General features: G+C 47.2%; 2 protein-coding genes across 2 annotated transcripts in view; one reads left to right on the forward strand and one right to left on the reverse strand.

The window, feature by feature from the left end:
• ift140 (intraflagellar transport 140 homolog (Chlamydomonas)) overlaps nucleotides 1–5,704 on the reverse strand; it is a 215,267-nt gene extending 209,563 nt beyond the window's left edge. The window contains exons 1-2 of the mRNA XM_070900852.1: nucleotides 5,577–5,704; nucleotides 4,568–4,747 (exon numbers count right to left, since the gene is read on the reverse strand). Of these exons, the coding sequence (XP_070756953.1) occupies nucleotides 4,568–4,720 (153 nt within the window). The 5' untranslated portion in view covers nucleotides 4,721–4,747; nucleotides 5,577–5,704. The remainder of the gene's footprint in view (nucleotides 1–4,567; nucleotides 4,748–5,576) is intronic.
• Nucleotides 5,705–7,174: 1,470 nt separating this feature from the next.
• Nucleotides 7,175–18,547, forward strand: decr2 (2,4-dienoyl CoA reductase 2, peroxisomal). Its single transcript, XM_070900854.1, has 8 exons — nucleotides 7,175–7,643; nucleotides 8,525–8,593; nucleotides 9,094–9,145; nucleotides 12,052–12,187; nucleotides 13,329–13,453; nucleotides 15,033–15,126; nucleotides 17,701–17,805; nucleotides 17,941–18,547. The coding sequence occupies exons 1-8, from the start codon at nucleotides 7,555–7,557 to the stop codon at nucleotides 18,156–18,158; spliced, it is 888 nt and encodes a 295-aa protein (XP_070756955.1). The 5' UTR covers nucleotides 7,175–7,554; the 3' UTR covers nucleotides 18,159–18,547.

Raw genomic sequence — 18,547 nt, forward strand, 5'->3', positions numbered from 1 at the left:
AAACGGAGTGCACGTAAACAGAGTGTTAAAGTTGGGAATTCGGAGCAGATTGGGAAGGAGGTGCTACTTGTAGTCCTTTGTGTTACAGGCAAATATTTAATTTAATCTACCTATAACTTAAAATAGTAATTAGTTAAACTATAAGCCAAGTTAATTACATATATAGGGGGAAAAATTGCCCCTCGCCCTGATTGAAGGCAGTAACCTTCCGGGCCAGGACTTTTATTGCCCGGCCCACAAGTCCCGTCCCAGACATGAAATTGGTCGGCTACAACGTCCCTCCCCTTCAATTAAAGGGGAGGGCCACTGTGCACTGCAGGCCCTTTAGTGGCCAGCCACTGGGCCACCAGGAGCACAATCGACCGGGCCAGCGGCAAGTGTAGCGATTTGGGTAAGGATAAGCAGAACTTGACAGGAAAGGACAGAGTTTAATAGTAATGGTGCATCAGCAAATATGGTGAAAGCAGGGAATAATGGTAAAAAGTTAAAATTAAAGGCTCTTTATCTGAATGCACGAAGCATTCGTAACAAGATAGACAAATTAGTGGCACAAATAGAGTTAAATGGGTTTGATCTAATAGAGAGACGCATTTGCAAGATGACCAAGGTTGGGAACTAAATATTCCAGAGTACTTGATGTTTCAAAAAGATAGGCAGAATGAAAAAGGGAGGGTGGCAGGGGGGGGGGGGGGGGGTTGCCCTGATAATAAAGGATGACGCAAGGACAGTAGTGAGAAAGGATCTTGGCTCGGACGATCAGGAAGTAGAATCAGTATGAGTAGAGATAAGAAATAACATGGGGCAGAAAACACTGCTGAGTGTAGTTCATAGTCCCCCTAACTGTAGCTATACCATTGGACAGAGTATTAATCAAGAAATAATAGGGAGCATGTAACAAAGGTAATGCAATAATCATGGGAGACTTTAGTTTTCATATCGACTGCGCAAATCAAATTGCCAAAGGTAGTCTGGAGCGCGAGTTCATGGAATGCATTAGAGCCAGTTTCCTTGAACAATACGTTGTGGAACAAACCAGGGAATGGAATATTTTAGATCTTGTGTTGTGTATTGAGACAGGGTTAATTAGTAATCTCATAGTAAAGATCCTCTGGGGAAGAGTGATCATAATACGATAGAATTTCACGTTGAGTTTGAGAGTGACATACTTAAGTCTGAAACTAGAGTCTTAAACTTAAATATAGCCAATTACATAGGTATAAGGGATGCGTAAACCAAGATAGATTGGCAAATTAGATTAAAAGGTATGACAATAAGCAGTGGCAAACATTTAAAGAAATATTCCAAAATTCTCAACGAATATACATTCCATTGAGAAATAAAAACTCCAAGGGGGACAGAGTATAAAAGTAGGGAAGTCCTGCTTCAACTGCAGGGCGTTGGTAAGACCAGGGCGCTGAAGTACTGCGTACAGTTTTGATGATCTTATTTAAGGAAGGATATACTTGCACTGGAGCAGTTCAAAGAAGGTTCACGAGGTTGATTCCTGAGATGAAGGGGTTGTCATATAAAGAAGGGTTGAGCAGGTTGGACCTATACTCATTGGAGTTTAGAAGAATGAGAGGTGATCTTACTGAAACATATAAGATTCTGAAGGAGCTTTACCAGGTAGGTGCAGAGAGAATGTTTCTCCTAGTGGGGGAATCTAGAATTAGGAGGCATGGTTTCAGAATAAGGAGTCGCCCATTTAAAACAGAAATGAGGAGAAATTTCATCTCTCAGGAGGATTGTGAATCTTTGGAATCCTCTACCACAGAGAGCTGTGGAGGCTGGGTCATTGAATATATTTAAGTTGGAGAGAGACAGATTTTTGAACAATAAGGGTTATGGGGAGCAGGCAGGGAAGTGGAATTGACACCAGGATCAGATCAGCCATGATTTTATTGAATGGTGGAGCAGGCTCGAGGGGCCAAATGGCCTACTCCTGCTCCTATTTCTTATGTTCTTATAAAAGTGATTCATCTGTGGCTAACTAAAGAAGTTAAGGATAGTATTAGATTAAAAGAGGCTTATAAAGTTGCGAAAATAGTAGTACAGTATAATAGCAGAACAGTAGGATTGGGAGAGCTTTAGAAGCCAGCAAAGGATGACCAAAAAAATTATAAAACGGGAGAAGATACAATACAAGAGTAAACTAGCAAGAAATATAAACACAGCTTGTTAGAGCTTCTACAAGTATGTAAAAAAAGGAAGAGAGTAGCAAAGGTAAGTGTTGGTCCCTTAGAGACTGAGGCAGGAGAAATTATAATGGGGAAAAAGGAAATGGTAGAGACTTTAAATAAATATTTTGTATCTGTCTTCACAGTAGAAGACACAAAAAGCATACCAAACATAGTGGGGAACCAAGGAGAAAATGACAGTAAGGAACTTAAAGTAATTAATATCAGTAGAGAAAAAGTACTTCAGTAACTAATGGGACTGAAAGCCGACAAATCCCTGGACCTGGTGGCCTCAATCCAAGGGTTCTAAAAGAGGTGGCTGCAGAGATAGCGGATGCATTATGATCTTCCAAAATTCACCAGATTCTGGAATGGTCCCAGCGGTTTGGAATTTGGCAAATGTAACCCCACTATTCAAGAAAGGAGGGAGAGCGAAAACAGTGAACTGCAGGCCAGTTAACCTGACATCAGTTGTCGGGAAAACATTTGCATCGATTATTGAGGAAATGGTACACTTAGAAAACAATTTATATTTATATAGCGCATTTAATGTCCCAAGGTGCATTGAGACACAAAAAATTTAACACCAAGCCACATAAGAAGAAATTAGGGCAGGTGACCAAAAGCTTGGTAGGTTTTAAGGAGCATTTTAAAGAAGGAAAGCGAGGTAGAGAGCCAGAGAGTAGAGGTTTAGGCAGGGAATTCCAGAAATCTGGGATGCACAAGAGGGCAGATATCTCGCGGGGGGGTGGGGGGGGGGGGCGGTTGTGGGGCTGAAGGAGATTACAGAGATAGGGAGGGGCAAGGCCATGGAGGGATTTGAAAATAAGGATGAGAATTTTGAAATCAAGGCGTTGCTTAACCAGAAGCCAATGTAGGTCAACAAGCACAGGGGTGAAGGGTGAGCGAGACTTGGTGCAAATTAGGACACGGACAGCCGAGTTTTGGATGACCTCAAGTTTACATAGGGTGGAATGTGGGAGGCCAGCCAGGAGTACATGGAATAGTCAAGTCTAGAAGTAACAAAGGCATGGATGAGGACTTGGCAGCACGTCCTTCTAGATGCTGGTGGTCGCGGGCTTGGGAGGTGCTGCCGAAGAAGCCTTGGTGAGTTGCTGCAGTGCATCTTGTAGATGGTACACTCTGCAGCCACGGTACGTAAGTAATGGAGGAACTCTTATGCTAAACATTAGTAAGACAAAGGTCCTCCACCAGCCTGTCCTCGCCACACAGCACTGCCCCCGAGATCAAGATCCACGGCGTGGCCCTGGACAACGTGAACCACTTCTCCTATCTCAGGAACCTCCTATCAACAAGAGCAGGCATTGACGACGAGATCCAACACTGCCTCCAGTGCGCCAGTGTAGCCTTCAGCCACCTGAGGAAGAGAGTGTTTGAAGACCAGTTCCTCAAAACTGTCACCAAGCTCATGGTCTACAGGGCCATAGTAATACCTGCTCTCCTGTATGGCTCAGAGACGTGGACCATGTACAGCAGACACCTCAAGCCGCTGGAGAAATACCACCAGCGATGTCTCCGCAAGATCCTGCATATCCCCTGGGAGGACAGACGCACAAACATTAGCGTCCTCGTCCAGGCCAACATCCCCAGCATTGAAGCACTGACCACACTTGATCTGTTCCGCTGGGCAGGCCACATAGTCCGCATGCCAGACACGAGACTCCCAAAGCAAGAGCTCTACTCGGAACTCGTCCACGGCAAACGAGCCAAAAGCGGGCAGAGGAAACGTTACAAGGACACTCTCAAAGCCTCCCTGATAAAGTGCGACATCCCCACTGACGCCTGGAAGTCCCTGGTCATAGACTGCCCTAAGTGAAGGAAGTGCATTCGGGAGGGCGCTGAGCTCCTCGAGTATCGTTGCCGAGAGCATTCAGAAATCAAGCGCAGGCAGCGGAAGGAGCGTGCGGCAAACCAGGCTCCCTGCCCACCCTTTCCCTCAACTACTATCTGTCCCACCTGTGACAGAGACTGTGGTTCTCGTGTTGGACTGTACAGCCACCTGAGAACTCATGCTAAGAGTGGAAGCAAGTCTTCCTCGATTCTGGGGGACTGCCTATAATGATGAATATTTAAGGTGGTGGATGGGGTGCTGAGTTAGCTGATCTGAGGAGGACACAATCAGCCTTACTGTCTCAGGGTTAAAGAGGAGAAACCAGCCAGGAGCCACATGCCAATGACACCTGCTAGAAATACACAGTTAGATGTTTGATGATAGGGCTTGGTTGGAAGGTCCTTTGACCAATTAACTTGGCGACACTTATTCTTGAGGTTCACAAATGAATAATGGCTCACTGTACCCAATAGTAACCGACCCTAAAACAAAGTGGACGTGGCCTTCAGGAGAGGGGAGGAAATTGTGAGATACCCACCTGCTCAAGATACACATCCACACTACCTCCTGGAGTGTTACTGGTACTGACAGAGGCTACTGCCAGTAATGGGTGGATACAATGCCAAGCAATCTCTGACGGAGAACCCACAGTATCTGGTGTCTCAATGCAATGATCGAAGTAAACTGCCATGTTAGCATAGTCAGCTTCCGTCCAATTCTGTCAGGAGACAATGAAATTTTAATATACACCGTATCAATAATAGAATAAAAACCTGTCAGCTCAACTCAGTATGGAAACGTGTGCAATCTTTGGATAGTCCTGATCACCCCATTGCCAGCTTCAAACTGGAGCCACTCACAACTCCGAGTATCTGTAGCACAGGATAAAGTCGATGGAGTCACACTGGTAACATCACAATCTCATCTGGTCGACATGGAGCCTGGGACAAAAGGGAGGGGCAAGGGACACTCTGTTACTAACAAATATTTCTTGTAACCAGTTCCAGATGTAGATTGGCCCAGTCTGGGAGTGCGACTCTCCCCATCCACCATATTGGCCATGGAATGGGGGTGGGGGGGGAGGTTGGGCTGTGGGTTGAGGGGGTTGTTACTTTGGGTTGGAGAGGAGGGATTAATGTGTGGGGAAGGGTGTTGCAGTGGGTTGGGTTGTGGGGGAGGGTGTTGCGATGGGTGGGGGAGGGGTTACTGTGGCTGGGTGGGTTGCAGTGGGTGGGTAGGGTGTCACTGTGAGTTGGGTTGTGGGAGAGGGGGTTTGGTTGTTGCTGCACTCTCTGTACCGGGTGTGAACAGTTTTCCCCGCCGGTCCAGGAAATCTTATCGTCGCTCCTATCGCACTCACTGGGTTGATTCATGCTGCCGCGTTGCCAACCTGGCTGCAATTTGCGAAACCAAATGGCTCTCATCGCGCCTCGGTCGCTACTCTAGCCTCCGGCTTCGGCCTAGCAGGCCGCTACAACCCCCGCACCATCCACATTTAAAAGGCGAAAGCACCCCCACATCCCTCCGGTGAATAGAAGCGGCATTACCTGCCGCTCGGCGAAAACCCGCCGCCCTCCGCCTTTTCACGGATGTCGGCGCCGATTTACGGTTCCCTCAGCACTGGCGCTCTCAGCGTACCCGCAGTTACCCTAACAACCAGCCGGACAGGAAGCGGACGCCTCTCTACGGCGGAAATTGCCGAGCTTGGCCGGAAATACACGAAGGTTGAAAAGCAAGAAAGACTTGCATTTATATAGCGCCTTTAACGACCACCGGACGCCCCAAATTGCTTTTGAAGTGTAGTCACTGTTGTAAAGTAGGAAAGATGAAATAGAGACTCCATTAGGGATTGAGGTTAAACCCATAAGATTAAAACCAATTACTTCAAAATGTCTCGTTAGCAATAATAATTATTCGTTTTAGTTTAGATGTGCCTCAAAAGTAAATGGGTTGGGAAGGTGCCTTTCTTCCATTGATCATGAATGTCACAGCCAACAGTTCTCCAGATCAAGAAACTCTCTGTTCACATCAATTCAGTGATATTTCCTTTCAACCTAAGAACTATGATATGGTGGATAAAACTTCACTGTGATTCCCCGAGACAAGCCTAACTCAGCAACAACTTTATGCAGAATGGTGTGAGTTGAGACTTGCCATACATACATATTCTCCCGGGCCGCTCACCTCCGCTCCTTTTATGGTCCGACCTGCCGCTGGTGTTCTCACGCAGGTCAGGAGCAGCGTGGAGGTGTACTCCAGGGAGCAGCGCGAGCTGGTGCAGGTGGGTGACAGCAGCGAAGAGTGATGTCAGCAAGGTCCAGGTCGGTGATTGGAGCGTGGGCAGATACACCAGGAGCGGCGAGATCGGGGCAAGGGAGCGGCGAGAGACTGTGGAGGGATGTGATCGGGGCCCAGGGGCAGACCACACTGTGATATGTGTGTGTGCTAGGTCCATGCAGCAGAGCTGGTCTGCAGTTGTCTTGGGTAATCCTTGCCACTGGACCAAGTCCTAGCTCTGTCAAGCTGGTGTGCAATTGCCACCACACATTAAAAAAATCCACGCACAGGCATCTTCCACCCTTCAGGATGTAGTTCGGGTCCTTCATTCGAAACACCTGTGAACTCATCCTTTTTTTTGGCGTGGAAGCAAGTCATCCTCGTTTCGAGGGACCGCCTATGATGATGATGCCATACATATCAACAAGAAAGGTTGCAATTCACATGTAGTTCTGTTTGCTAAGAATCAAACTTAAGTTGTGGCTGAGTGGGTGGCACTCTTGTCTGTGAGTCAGGAGGTTGTTGCTTCAAGTGGCATTCCAGAGAGTTGAGCCCCAAATCCAGGCTGTCACTCCAAGTTCAGTCAGGATTTCCACTGATTGCTGCTCAGTGACCTCCAGCCCAAAAGTGCAGTGTTGCGACATTGGGCAAGGATTGGAGTGCACTGTGCTGCACCGATACCGCGTGATATCCTGCCAATGAATGAATGAATGGGCACCGACCTCAGCCGCTGCAAGCGTTCAGCAGGGTTTTACCCGGCAGGCCGCAGCGGCACACGGAATTCTGGGAAATGTGGTTGAGATCCGCCCCAAGCCTACGGTTCCCGGGATGCACTGCGTCGTCAGCGCATGCTCAGTGCTGTGTTGTTGCTTGGTCAAAGTGCAGTCAGTTGTGAGGTGGTCTTTCCATAGACTCTGAGGGATTCAGTCCAGGGGTTCTGGCCCCAGGGTCAGTGAGAGGTTCAGTCCCCAGAGTTTGTGAGCAGCTCTCTACCTAGAGCTTGTGAGGGGTGTTGTCCCCAGAGTCAGTTAGGGGTTCTGTACCCAGGGTCTGACCCCAGAGTCAGTTAGGGGTTCTGTCCTCCGGGTCTGTGAGGGATTTTGTCCCCAGAGTCTACGGGACTGTGTCCCGGGGTTGCGAGGGGCCCTGCCTCTGGGACTGCACCTGGTGTAGGAGTAGTTGTAGCTACTCTACGAGTGAGACCCCCCAGACAGGGACAGGAATTAAATCCATTCCTCAACAACAGTCATGTCTGGGATTGGCAACATCCCTGAGGATGTGGATACTGATGATTGTTTATTGAACTATTCCTATATTTTCAGCCCTGATATCCTAAAGTAAGTAGTTTTATTTTATATATAAAGTAGATGGTGTGAATAATGAGATGCAGTAATTTGGGGTTATTAGATCTGAGTTCTGTTTGAAGATTCCCACATTCCTGCAAATATTCCTGGGAACTGGACTCCCTCTTGCTAGACTATTTTATTTACCCTGAGAGGGATTTCCATTGTGCACGACAGGACCATCGTGATGGGAGGTCCATATACAGTAGATACCTCAAAGCGCTGGAGAAGTACCACCAGTGCTGCCTCTGCAAGATCCTGCAAATCCACTGGGAAGATAGATGCACCAATGTTAGTGTTCTCGATCAGGCCAACATCCCCAGCATCGAAGCACTGACCACAATCGACCAGCTCAGTTGGGCGGGCCACATCGTCCGCATGCCCGACACAAGATTCCCAAAGCAAGTGCTCTACTCGGAACTCCTAAACGGCAAATGAACCCCAGGTGGGCAGAGGAAATGTTTCAAGGACACCCTCAAAGCTTCCTTGATAAAGTGTAACATCCCTACCGGCACCTGGGAATCCCTGGCCCAAGACCACCCCAAGTGGAGGAAGCGCATCCGGGAGGGCACTGAGCACCTCGAGTCTCATCGCTGAGAGCCTGCAGAAATCAAGCGCAGACAGCGGAAGGAACGTGCGGTAAACCAGACTCCCCACCCACCCTTTCCTTAAATGACTGTCTGTCCCACCTGTGACAGAGACTGTAATTGCCGTATTCGACTGTACAGTCACCTGAGAACTCACTTTTAGAGTGGAAGCAAGTCTTCCTCGATTTCGAGGAACTGCCTATGATGATGATGTTGGGAGGTGTTACGGTGCTATCCTGATTTGAATAAAGCAATTACCGCTGTTAATCTTCTGTCTCTCCTGAACAGGGACAAGGTGGCATTCATCACAGGAGGAGGGTCTGGCATTGGATTCCGAATTGCAGAGATTCTGATGAGGTAGGGCAACGGTTGCAATGTTGGCAGATGTAGCAAGCACTGGAATAAAGCTTCATGACACCACTGGAGCTGGTGTAGGAAGTGGTAAGAATTGATCTGTTTGTTTCCCATAGGGTGGCATAGGGTGTACGAGTGCCACTTTGCTATAAATAGGAACAGGAGGAGGCCATTCAGCCTCTCGTGGCTGAACTTTGACCTCAACTCCAATTTCCTGCCCTATCCCTTGATTTCCTTCATGCCCAAAAATTTATCGATTGGGATCTTTTATTTAAAAAAAAAGGAAAATTCACTTTCCCATCCAGTTTTCCTGCCTGTTTTCCTGACGATCCTGAGCCATGGAAAGGTCCGGATCTGCACTGTGGTGACGCACCTGATTGGCTATTCCACCATGGGGGAGGTGGGCGTCACAGCCAAGCCCCCAGCTGAGATCAATACAAACTCTGCATCAACTCTTGACCCTTCAAGTCTGTAAAGGTTTTTTAACGACTGTTCTGTTACAGACACGGATGTCAGACTGTTATTGCAAGCAGGAGCTTGGAGCGAGTGCAAGCAGTAAGTAGGCAGGGCTTTGCCTTGAAATTAAAAACACAGCAAAGTCATATAACTAATAACTACCCCTTTAATTTACTGATCTATCATATCCACTTAGTTGGCAATATATGCTTTGATTTGGGTTGTGCTGGTAGAGGAGCAGAGTGAGTTACAATGCCATCACTGGAGACATTAATCCACAAAATAACACCTCGTGCTAATGTTTGTAACATCACCTCGCTTCATTTTCCACATTTGTTGGCTTTGGCTGGTTAATCTTTAAATCACTCCTCTTTCATCTCTCGCACTGTCGGTTCTGTTATTATCACAGCTGTCTTTTTATTTAAGTATTGTTGTGTTTTAAATAAAGTTAAGCTGCTGTGACATTAATCCCCAAAATAATGTGCTTGCATTCTCTATCATCTTAATATTTATCCTCAAATGCACAGAATATTAACAACCTTGTATTTATATAGTACCTTTTAATGTAGTGGAAAGTCCCAAGGCTCTACACAGGAGTATTATGAGATTAAAAATTTGACACTGAGCCATATAAGTAGAAATTAGCACAGGTGACCGAAAGCTTGGTCAAAAAGGTAGGGACAAAGGAGCGTCTTGAAGGAGGAAGGAGAGGCGGAGAGGTTTAGGCAGCGAGTTCCAGAGCTTGGGGCTTAGGCAACAGAAGACACGGCCACCAATGGTTGAGCAATTATAATCAGGGATGCTCAAGAGGGCAGAATTAGAGGAGCGCAGACATCTATGGGGGTGGGTGGGGTTGTGGGGCTAGAGGAGATTACAGAGATAGGGAGGGTCGGGGCCATGGAGGGATGTGAAAATAAAGATGAGAATTTTGAAATTGAGGCGTTCCTTAACCGGAAGCTAATGTAGGTCAGCGAGCACAGAGATGATGGGTGAGCGGGATTTGGTGCAAGTTTGGACACGGGCAGCTGAGTTTTGGATCACCTCCAGTTTACATAGGGTAGAATATGTTGGAATAATGAAGTCTAGAGGTAACAAAGGCTTGGTTGAGGGCTTCAGCAGCTGATGAGCTGAGGCAAGAGTGGGGACGGGCGATGTTATGGAGGTGGAAATAGACGGTCTTAGTTATGCTGCGGATATGTGGTTGAAAGCTCATTTCAAGGTCAAATATGACACTGAGGTTGCAAACAGTCTGGTTCAGCCTCAGACAGGAGTTGGAGAGAGGGATGGAGTCAGTGACTAGGGAACGGAGTTTGTGCCGGGGAACGAAAACAATGGCTTCGGTCGTCCCAATATTCAACTGGAAAAAATTTCTGCTCATCCTGAACTGGATGTTAGACAAGCAGTCTGACAATTTAGAGACCGTGAAGTGGTAGTGAGGTAGAGCTGGGGAAAAACGCTGTGTTTCCGGATGCTGTCGCCAAGGGACAACATGTAGATGAGAAATAGGAGGGGTCAAGGATAGACTCTTGGGGGACACCAGAGGTAACGATGCGGGAGTGGGAAGAGAAGCCATTGCAGGTGATTCTCTGACTATGATTAGATAGATAAGAATGGAACCAGGAGAGTGCAGTCCCACCCAGCTGGACGACAGTGGAGAGGTGTTGGAGAAGGATAGAGTAGTCAACCGTATCAAAGACTGCAGATAAGTCAAAAAGGACGAAGAGGGATAGTTTGCCTTTGATACAGTCACAAAGGATGTCATTTGTGACTTTGATGGGAGCCGTTTCGGAACTGTGGCGGGCGGAAATCGGATTGGAGGAATTCAAACATAGAATTGCGGAAAAGATGGGCACGGATTTGGGAGGCAACGATACGTTCAAGGACTTTGGAGAGGAAAAGGAGGTTGGAGACGAGGTGGTAGTTTGCAAGGACGGAGAGGAACAAGATGAATTCTGCGGTATTTGTGTGTTCAGACTTGTTTTCTATTGATCCGGGGGTGTCGGCAATCTGTCCAAGTGCCATGTTACTGTTGCCAGTGACAAGCTTTCTTTCCCGCGTGCTCTTAATTAGTTTTTAGAACCCCACTAAAATCGTTTCGGCTACAATTCATTCTGTGCTTACAGTTCCCTCCTGAGCTGGGCGATTGAAGATGATCTGATCGTGGTGTTCAAAATGATACAAGGATTAGCTAGAGTAGATAGAAACTATCTTGTGTGGGAATCCAGAACAAGGGAGCATAACCTTAAAGTTAGAGCTAGGCAGTTCAGGAGTTAAATCAGGAAGCACTTCTTCCACACACAGTGGTAGAAATCTGGAACTGTCTTTTCAAATTCTGGGTCAGTTGGAGCTTTCAGTACTGAGATTGATTTTTTTTATTAGGTAAAGGTACCAAGGGTTAGGGAGCAAAGGCGGGTAAATGGAATTGAGATACAGATCAGCTTTGATCTAATTGACTGGCTCGAGGGGCTGAATGGCCTCTCTCCTGTTCCTATGGTTTACCTGACCCATGCGACGAAATGACAGTCTCTGCTAATTCGATTACATGCTGTAGTCTCCGTGAAATAGAAAATGCACCGATGACAGGTACAGGGACTTTGATTGACAGCTGTTGTGACAGCACTGCAGAATGATACTGTCACTGGGCTGTATAATAGGGAAGATATTTCACAGTTTGATAGCAGAATTATAAGGCGTTAGGAGTTCAGTATCTATTAGAAGTCTGGCAGTCCCTCGGCTCATTAATTCTCTAACCAAGGGGCCTAAATCCCTCCAGATTATCAGAATTCTCATTTGGGAAAGATGCACCCAGGCTGAGTTGTTTTCACCGGTGTGTAGTGAAACAGTCCATGCGCTGACTGATAAGCGTATTGATCCTGCAAAGCCACAATATCCTACAAATTCATCCAAATTAATATCCACGACATCCATACGAAGGGAGCAGTGGCTTTGAAGGCCCTTGTGTGTGGCATTCGGCAGTAACCAGTAACTCTTTTATTTTAATCCAGTCCGCTAAGAAACTCGTAGCAGGCACTGGACAGCGCTGTCTCGCCCTGTCGGTGGATGTCAGGCAGCCTGTGACCATCGTTGCTGCTGTGGAGAAGGCACTACGGAAATTTGGGAAAATTGACATCTTGGTTAACAGTAAGTCCCTGAGTTCACCTTTCTTGTTACTTTACAGGTGTTAAAATGAACTTCCGACCACATATCCACGCCATTGCTAAGACCGCCTATCTCCATCTCCATAATATTGCCCGTCTCCGTCCTTGCCTCAGCTCATCTGCTGCTGAAGCCCTCATCCATGCCTTTGTTACCTCTAGACTTGACTATTCCAACGCACTCCTGGCTGACCTCCCACATTCTACCCTCCATAAACTTACAAATTTCTGCTGCCCATGTCCTAACCCGCACCAAGTCCCGCTCACCCATCACCCCTGTGCTCGCTGACCTACATTGGCTCCCAGTTGAGCAACGCTTCAATTTTAAAATTCTTATCCTTGTTTTCGAATCCCTCCATGGCCTCACCCCTCCCTATTTCTGAAATCTATTCGAGGCCCACGACCCTCCAAGATATCTGAGTTCCTCTAATTCTGACCTCTTGTGCATCCCCGATTTTAATCGCTCCACCATTGGTGGCCAAGGCTCTAAGCTCTGGAATTCCCTCCTTAAACCTCTGCACCTTTAAAATGCTCCCTAAAACTTACCTCTTTGACTAAGCTTTTGATCATCTGACCTAATCTCGTTATGTGGCTCAGTCTTAAATTTTGTTTTCTAACGCTCCTGTAAACACCTTGGGACGTTTTACAGTTAAAGGCGCTATGTAAATACAAGTTGTTGGGTTGTAGGCAGGTGATCCACAGGGCTCCTGGCCTGGCAGTCCGCAGGGTCGGCCTGCCCCCGATGACCCGGGAATCCGCAGGGTCGCCCTGCCCCCGATGACCCGGGAATCCGCAGGGTCGCCCTGCCCCCGATGACCCGGGAATCCGCAGGGTCGCCCTGCCCCCGATGACCCGGGAATCCGCAGGGTCGCCCTGCCCCCGATGACCCGGGAATCCGCAGGGTCGCCCTGCCCCCGATGACCCGGGAATCCGCAGGGTCGCCCTGCCCCCGATGACCCAGGAATCCGCAGGGTGCTCACTCCCAACCCTATTGATTTTAGTTCATGTATACCATTGCTCTAAATGTTAAAATTGTAACCGTGCAGTGCACAGAAAGGTTTGCTGTAACCCAATCCGGCTATGAAGGCCTTTTTTCATTTTGTAAAGTTCCTCCTTTCCTTTCCCAGGTGCTGCAGGCAATTTCCTGTGCCCTGCTAGTGGCTTGTCGTTCAATGCTTTCAAGACTGTCCTGGAGATTGACACGATTGGAACCTTCAACACCAGCAAGATCCTATACCAGCGATGGCTGAAGGTGAGTCTCGTTTGCTCTGGTGGAAGAACTGGATTTTTGTTTGGCTGGTTGGTTTGAATAATCCCTTCCTCCATTTCCACGGCTAATGGCGTGGCCCTCTAACTGAGAGCGTGGGTAGCAATTTTCCAGCCCTTAAGGAGGGGACGGCCATCTTTTGTGTCTCTGATGGGTGAGCTGGGTAGCATTGTTGATTTAAAACCTGTCCTTGGGGTTCTCCTGATGGCTTAGCTGATATATCAGTAATCAGCCGAGCCATACAGACCGGGTGCATAAGAACATAAGAATTAGGAGTAGGCCATTCGGCCCCTCGAGTCTGCTCTGCCATTCAATAAGATCATGGCTGATCTTCTACCTCAACTCCACTTTCCTGCACTATCCCTATTTCCGTTGATTCCCTTCATATCCATAAATGTATCAATTTCTGTCTTGAATATACTCAAAGACTAAGCCTCTGTGGTAGAGAATTCCAAAGATTCACCATCCTCTGAGTGGACATTTTTCCTCATCTCAATCCTAAATGGGCGACTCCTTATTCTGAGACTGTGATCCCTGGTTCTAGACTCCTCGGCCAGAGGAAATATCCTCCCTGCATCTACCCCCTCAAGCCCTGTAAGAATGTTATATGTTTCAATGAGATCACCTCTCATTCTTCTAAACTCTAGAGAATATAGGCCTAGTCTACTCAATCTCTCCTCATAGGACAATGCCCCCATCCCAGGAAACCGTCTGGTGAGCCTTCGTTGCACTCCCTCAATGGCAAGTATATCATTCCTTTAGGTAAGGAGACCAAAACTGTACACAATACTCCAGGTGTGGTCTCACCAGGGCCCTATATAATTGCAGTAAGATGTCTTTACTCTTGTACTCAAATCCTCTTGTAATAAAGGAAGAGCCCTGGTTTGATCCTTGCTCTGTGCTTAGTTCGGGGTGGTGGTAGGAGTGCCACAGTTGGCCTCGTGCCCCTGGGCCTGGGAGGGAAGGTGGCCAGGATTCCTGCTCCTGAGTTCCAGTTCATAGATGTGGGCTTGGGGTGAGGACTGAATCAGCCCCTTTCTGTCAAGCAGCCTGTCCGACACCAACCATCTAAGCTTCTAGATAAAGAACAGTCACTTGGAGGAAGTGCCCGAGAGCATCCAGCAAAAGGGTCAACAGCTTCAGGAGAGGATGGGACATGGAGAGACGATTGGTGAAAAAGGAGACAAACAAGTAATTTGTCCTACATTGTGTAAAAACAAACCTTCCATTCCTCTCGCCTCCATGACCTATGTTTGGAAGTCACCCAGATCCATGGGATGTGTATCTTTTCAGGCTGAGGGTTCCTAGGTGAACTGAGTCAGTTGGCCTCAAATCAGTTCCTGTGAGCACAGTTGCACAACTCAGTATTCCCCACGACTCTTTGCTATCTCACCGAGAGATGATGTGTGGGAAATGAGACAAATTCATAATGAGACAAATTTATCAACATCAAACTTAATGTTAACTAAAAACTGCTAGTGAAAGTGAGATGGAATTTAATTGTGAAGGTACGGAGTCTGAGGAACATTGTATCTGGCATTAGTAACCCTTGTTGTTACCGTAGGACCATGGAGGAGTTATTGTGAACATCACTGCTACACTGAGCTACAGAGGGCAGATCCTGCAGGTCCACGCTGGCTCTGCCAAGGCTGCTATAGGTAAGTTTGTACTGCAGGTACTGAACGGTCTCACTGATCTGAGCTCCATCTTCCTAATGGAAACGCCAGTGTGAACTGTGAATTCAGTGGATCAACACAGGGCTGGGAGAAGGGCCTCTGCACTTTAATTGTGGCAGGTTTTGGAATGCTAAACATAGAAAACATAGAATCATAGAAAATAGGTGCAGGAGTAGACCATTTGGCCCTTCGAGCCTGCACCACCATTCAATAAGATCATGGCTGATCATTCCCTCAGTACCCCTTTCTCGCTTTCTCTCCCTACCCCTTGATCCCTTTAGCCGTAAGGGCCATCTCTAACTCGCTCTTGAATATATCCAATGAACTGGCATCAACAACTCTCTACGGCAGGGAATTCCACAGGTTAACAACTCTCTGAGTGAAGAAGTTTCTCCTCATCTCAGTCCTAAATGGACTACCCCTTATCCTAGAAGCCCCTTAACCCACAGAAAGATAAAATAAATCTCTCCCAGCCAACACTGTGGTTTATGTAGTCAACTTACTTTTTCTTCAAGCATTTCAAGTAATGTCCAGTCTGTGAGGATGCTTTTTAAAACATTTATTCATTTTCGGGATGTGGACATCGCTGGCAAGGCCGGCATTTATTGCCCATCCCTAATTGCCCTTAAGAAGGTGGTGGTGAGCCGCCGCCTTGAATCACTGCAATCCATCGAATGAAGGTGCTCCCACAGTGCTGTTAGATAAGGAGTTCCAGGATTTTGACCCAGCGACGATAAAGTTGGGATGGTATACGTGGCATTATGCTAATCTGCAACTGCATGTCTTTACAGAAGGTGTAAGACTGCTCTCCATTTCCAGTTCTCATGAAAGGTTATGCCTGTCTTTCTTCTGCTGAAGTTAACTTCCAGCATTTTCTGTTTTTGTTCCAGTTTATTTCTTTTGTGTTTATAAGACAGCTGGCGTTCTATATTTGACATTCCACATGCCGTCACATACTGAAATGATATTGCTTAGGAATTGTGACCGATCTCCACGACTGTGTCTTCCGCACCTGTGGGCTGGGATGGAAAACCAGCCGAGGCTCCTTCTGCTGGCGGTCCAATGACACCAGTTGAAAGCTGTGTGTGGGAACGTGGGAGAGGACAGTATCGAGCTCGTGATGATGCCTTTTGCATGCTTTGTCCAGCCTCTCTCAATGGCCACATAAGGAGGGACTGGAGGATTAGCACCCGTGAAGTAGTACCTCTGGTTTTGGGGGGAGAATAACTTGTGACAATTTGAGCTCTGGAGAGGTATACGGTATAAATCATGACCCTTGTATTAAGACTCTAAGTGCAGAGACCAGATCTAGCTAGTATCAAAAATTAACATTTATATTCGACTATTATTTTCTATTTTACATAGGTTGTTTTAATTTTATTTTCCTAAACCTGTTTCTGTGTTTAAAACACCTTTTAAATATTCACTCTTAAACATTTTCTTCACTTTGATCACTCAGGCAAATGGGAAAGAAAAAAAACCATTAGATTATTCTCCATGTTATCATTAGGGTTTCAGCAATATGCAACAGTGAGTGAGTGTCAAGCCCGTGTGGTGGTTGATGTGCAATGGTCACCACACGTTAAAAAAATTCACGCACAGGCATCTTCCACCCCCTCAACTGGAGTTCAGGCCTGGAACATCGGGTCCTTCATTGAAACATCTGTGAACTCGTGTGGAAGCAAGTCATCCTCGTTCGAGGGACCGCCTATGATGATGATGATGATGATACTGTGCAGCACAATTAGAGAGTCTGGTGGGTGTCTAGGTGCTGGACCTCTGGTGGTGTCTCCTATTCAGTCACTATAGAAGCTTGCAAGTTGCCACTGGTTTACACAAATGTGGATCTACGATTCTAACATTGGGATAAGGGGAAACTGGTGCTCTTTAATCCAAACTGAACAAGTGCTGGCGTTAAAGCACCTTCGGGGGTGCACGTGAGACGGCACTGGCGAACTTCTTAACTGTACCTCCACAGGAAAGTAGCTGACCGCCACTCGGGGCACTTCCTCCGACAGCACAGTCAGACTTGATAACATTACACCTGGGTAACTACAAATGCAACTCCCATTCCTCCATCCAGACTCGGTGCACTGGAGCCATGATGTGCATGTTGGTAAGATGAATTGATTTGCACGAGGGCAGCACAGTGACAGAGCACCACTTGGATCTGGAGCCCCAGCACGGCACACAAACTGATCTGATGGTTTACACCCCTTGAGCAGAAGCCAGGCTTATCTTCCGAGTGAGCGAGGGGAACATTAGGAGAGTCTGCTGGAGCTGGTGGTCATCTCCCGCACATCTGCCAGTCTGGCACGCCTCCTCCCTGCCTCTCAGTGTATGGCTTCGACCAGGATCGACAGAGGTCTGCGACCAAGTCATTTACCCATGCTTTGCATGAGAGTGCATGAGGATGAATCATTAGCAACACAAAGAATAACCAGTTGCAAGAGGCAACCTGCACTGTTTCCCTGTGCAGTACTGCTTGTTTTGTGATTGATTTTTTTTTTAAAGCATCATGATGTTTTCTGACTATATCTCACTCCTGCTTGACAGATGCAATGACAAAGCACCTAGCAGTAGAATGGGGACCTGACAACATTCGCATTAACAGTCTGGCACCAGGCCCCATATCTGGGACTGAGGGCTTTCGGAAATTGGGTAAGGGACTGCGCATCTCTGCTGAGTGTGGCGCTCAGATAATGGGGCCTGTAGATGGATTGATGATGCATCATACAGCGGATAGGTCACGTAATCTTTTCCTAATCATGTTCCGTCTCTTTCCCTCCCCGCCAGGTGGTTTGGCAAGGGCGATGGCAGACCACTATAAATTGATTCCGCTGCAACGAGCAGGGACAAAGACAGAAATAGCCCATGGTGTGCTGTACCTCGTGAGCCCAGCAGCATCGTATGTGACTGGCACATCGCTCGTAATCGACGGTGGACATTGGCTCACCAGTGCCAATAACATGTCGGCAATGCAGGCACTCCTGCAAAAATCGGCCAAGCTGTAAACCCTGTTGAGTTGGATGGTGAGAGTTTCCAAAGTGATTGGGTCAATACTGTGAAGGGTTTCCATACTAATGTAATATGCGGTACACAAAGTGGTCATTAATAGGATACACACTGTCATATATAGAAATATAATATATATATATATATATAATATCACCATCCCAGTGCTGAGAGGGTGGACAGGGATCCTGATCCAGACCTACCACTCTTTGCTCTTGAGCAACCTGCCACTTTGGTGCCTGACAGCACCCTGGGATGGCTCCTCTCCAGTTATCCACTGAACAATTGTGACTCATTGCTGACATCATCATACATCAATCACCTGGAGCATCCTGTGTGATTCTGTGCCAACTCTGGCCACCAGCCAATAAAAGAATACATTTCTCCA

The sequence above is a fragment of the Pristiophorus japonicus genome, chromosome 15 (genome assembly GCF_044704955.1).
Source record: "Pristiophorus japonicus isolate sPriJap1 chromosome 15, sPriJap1.hap1, whole genome shotgun sequence".
Taxonomy (NCBI): domain Eukaryota; kingdom Metazoa; phylum Chordata; class Chondrichthyes; family Pristiophoridae; genus Pristiophorus; species Pristiophorus japonicus.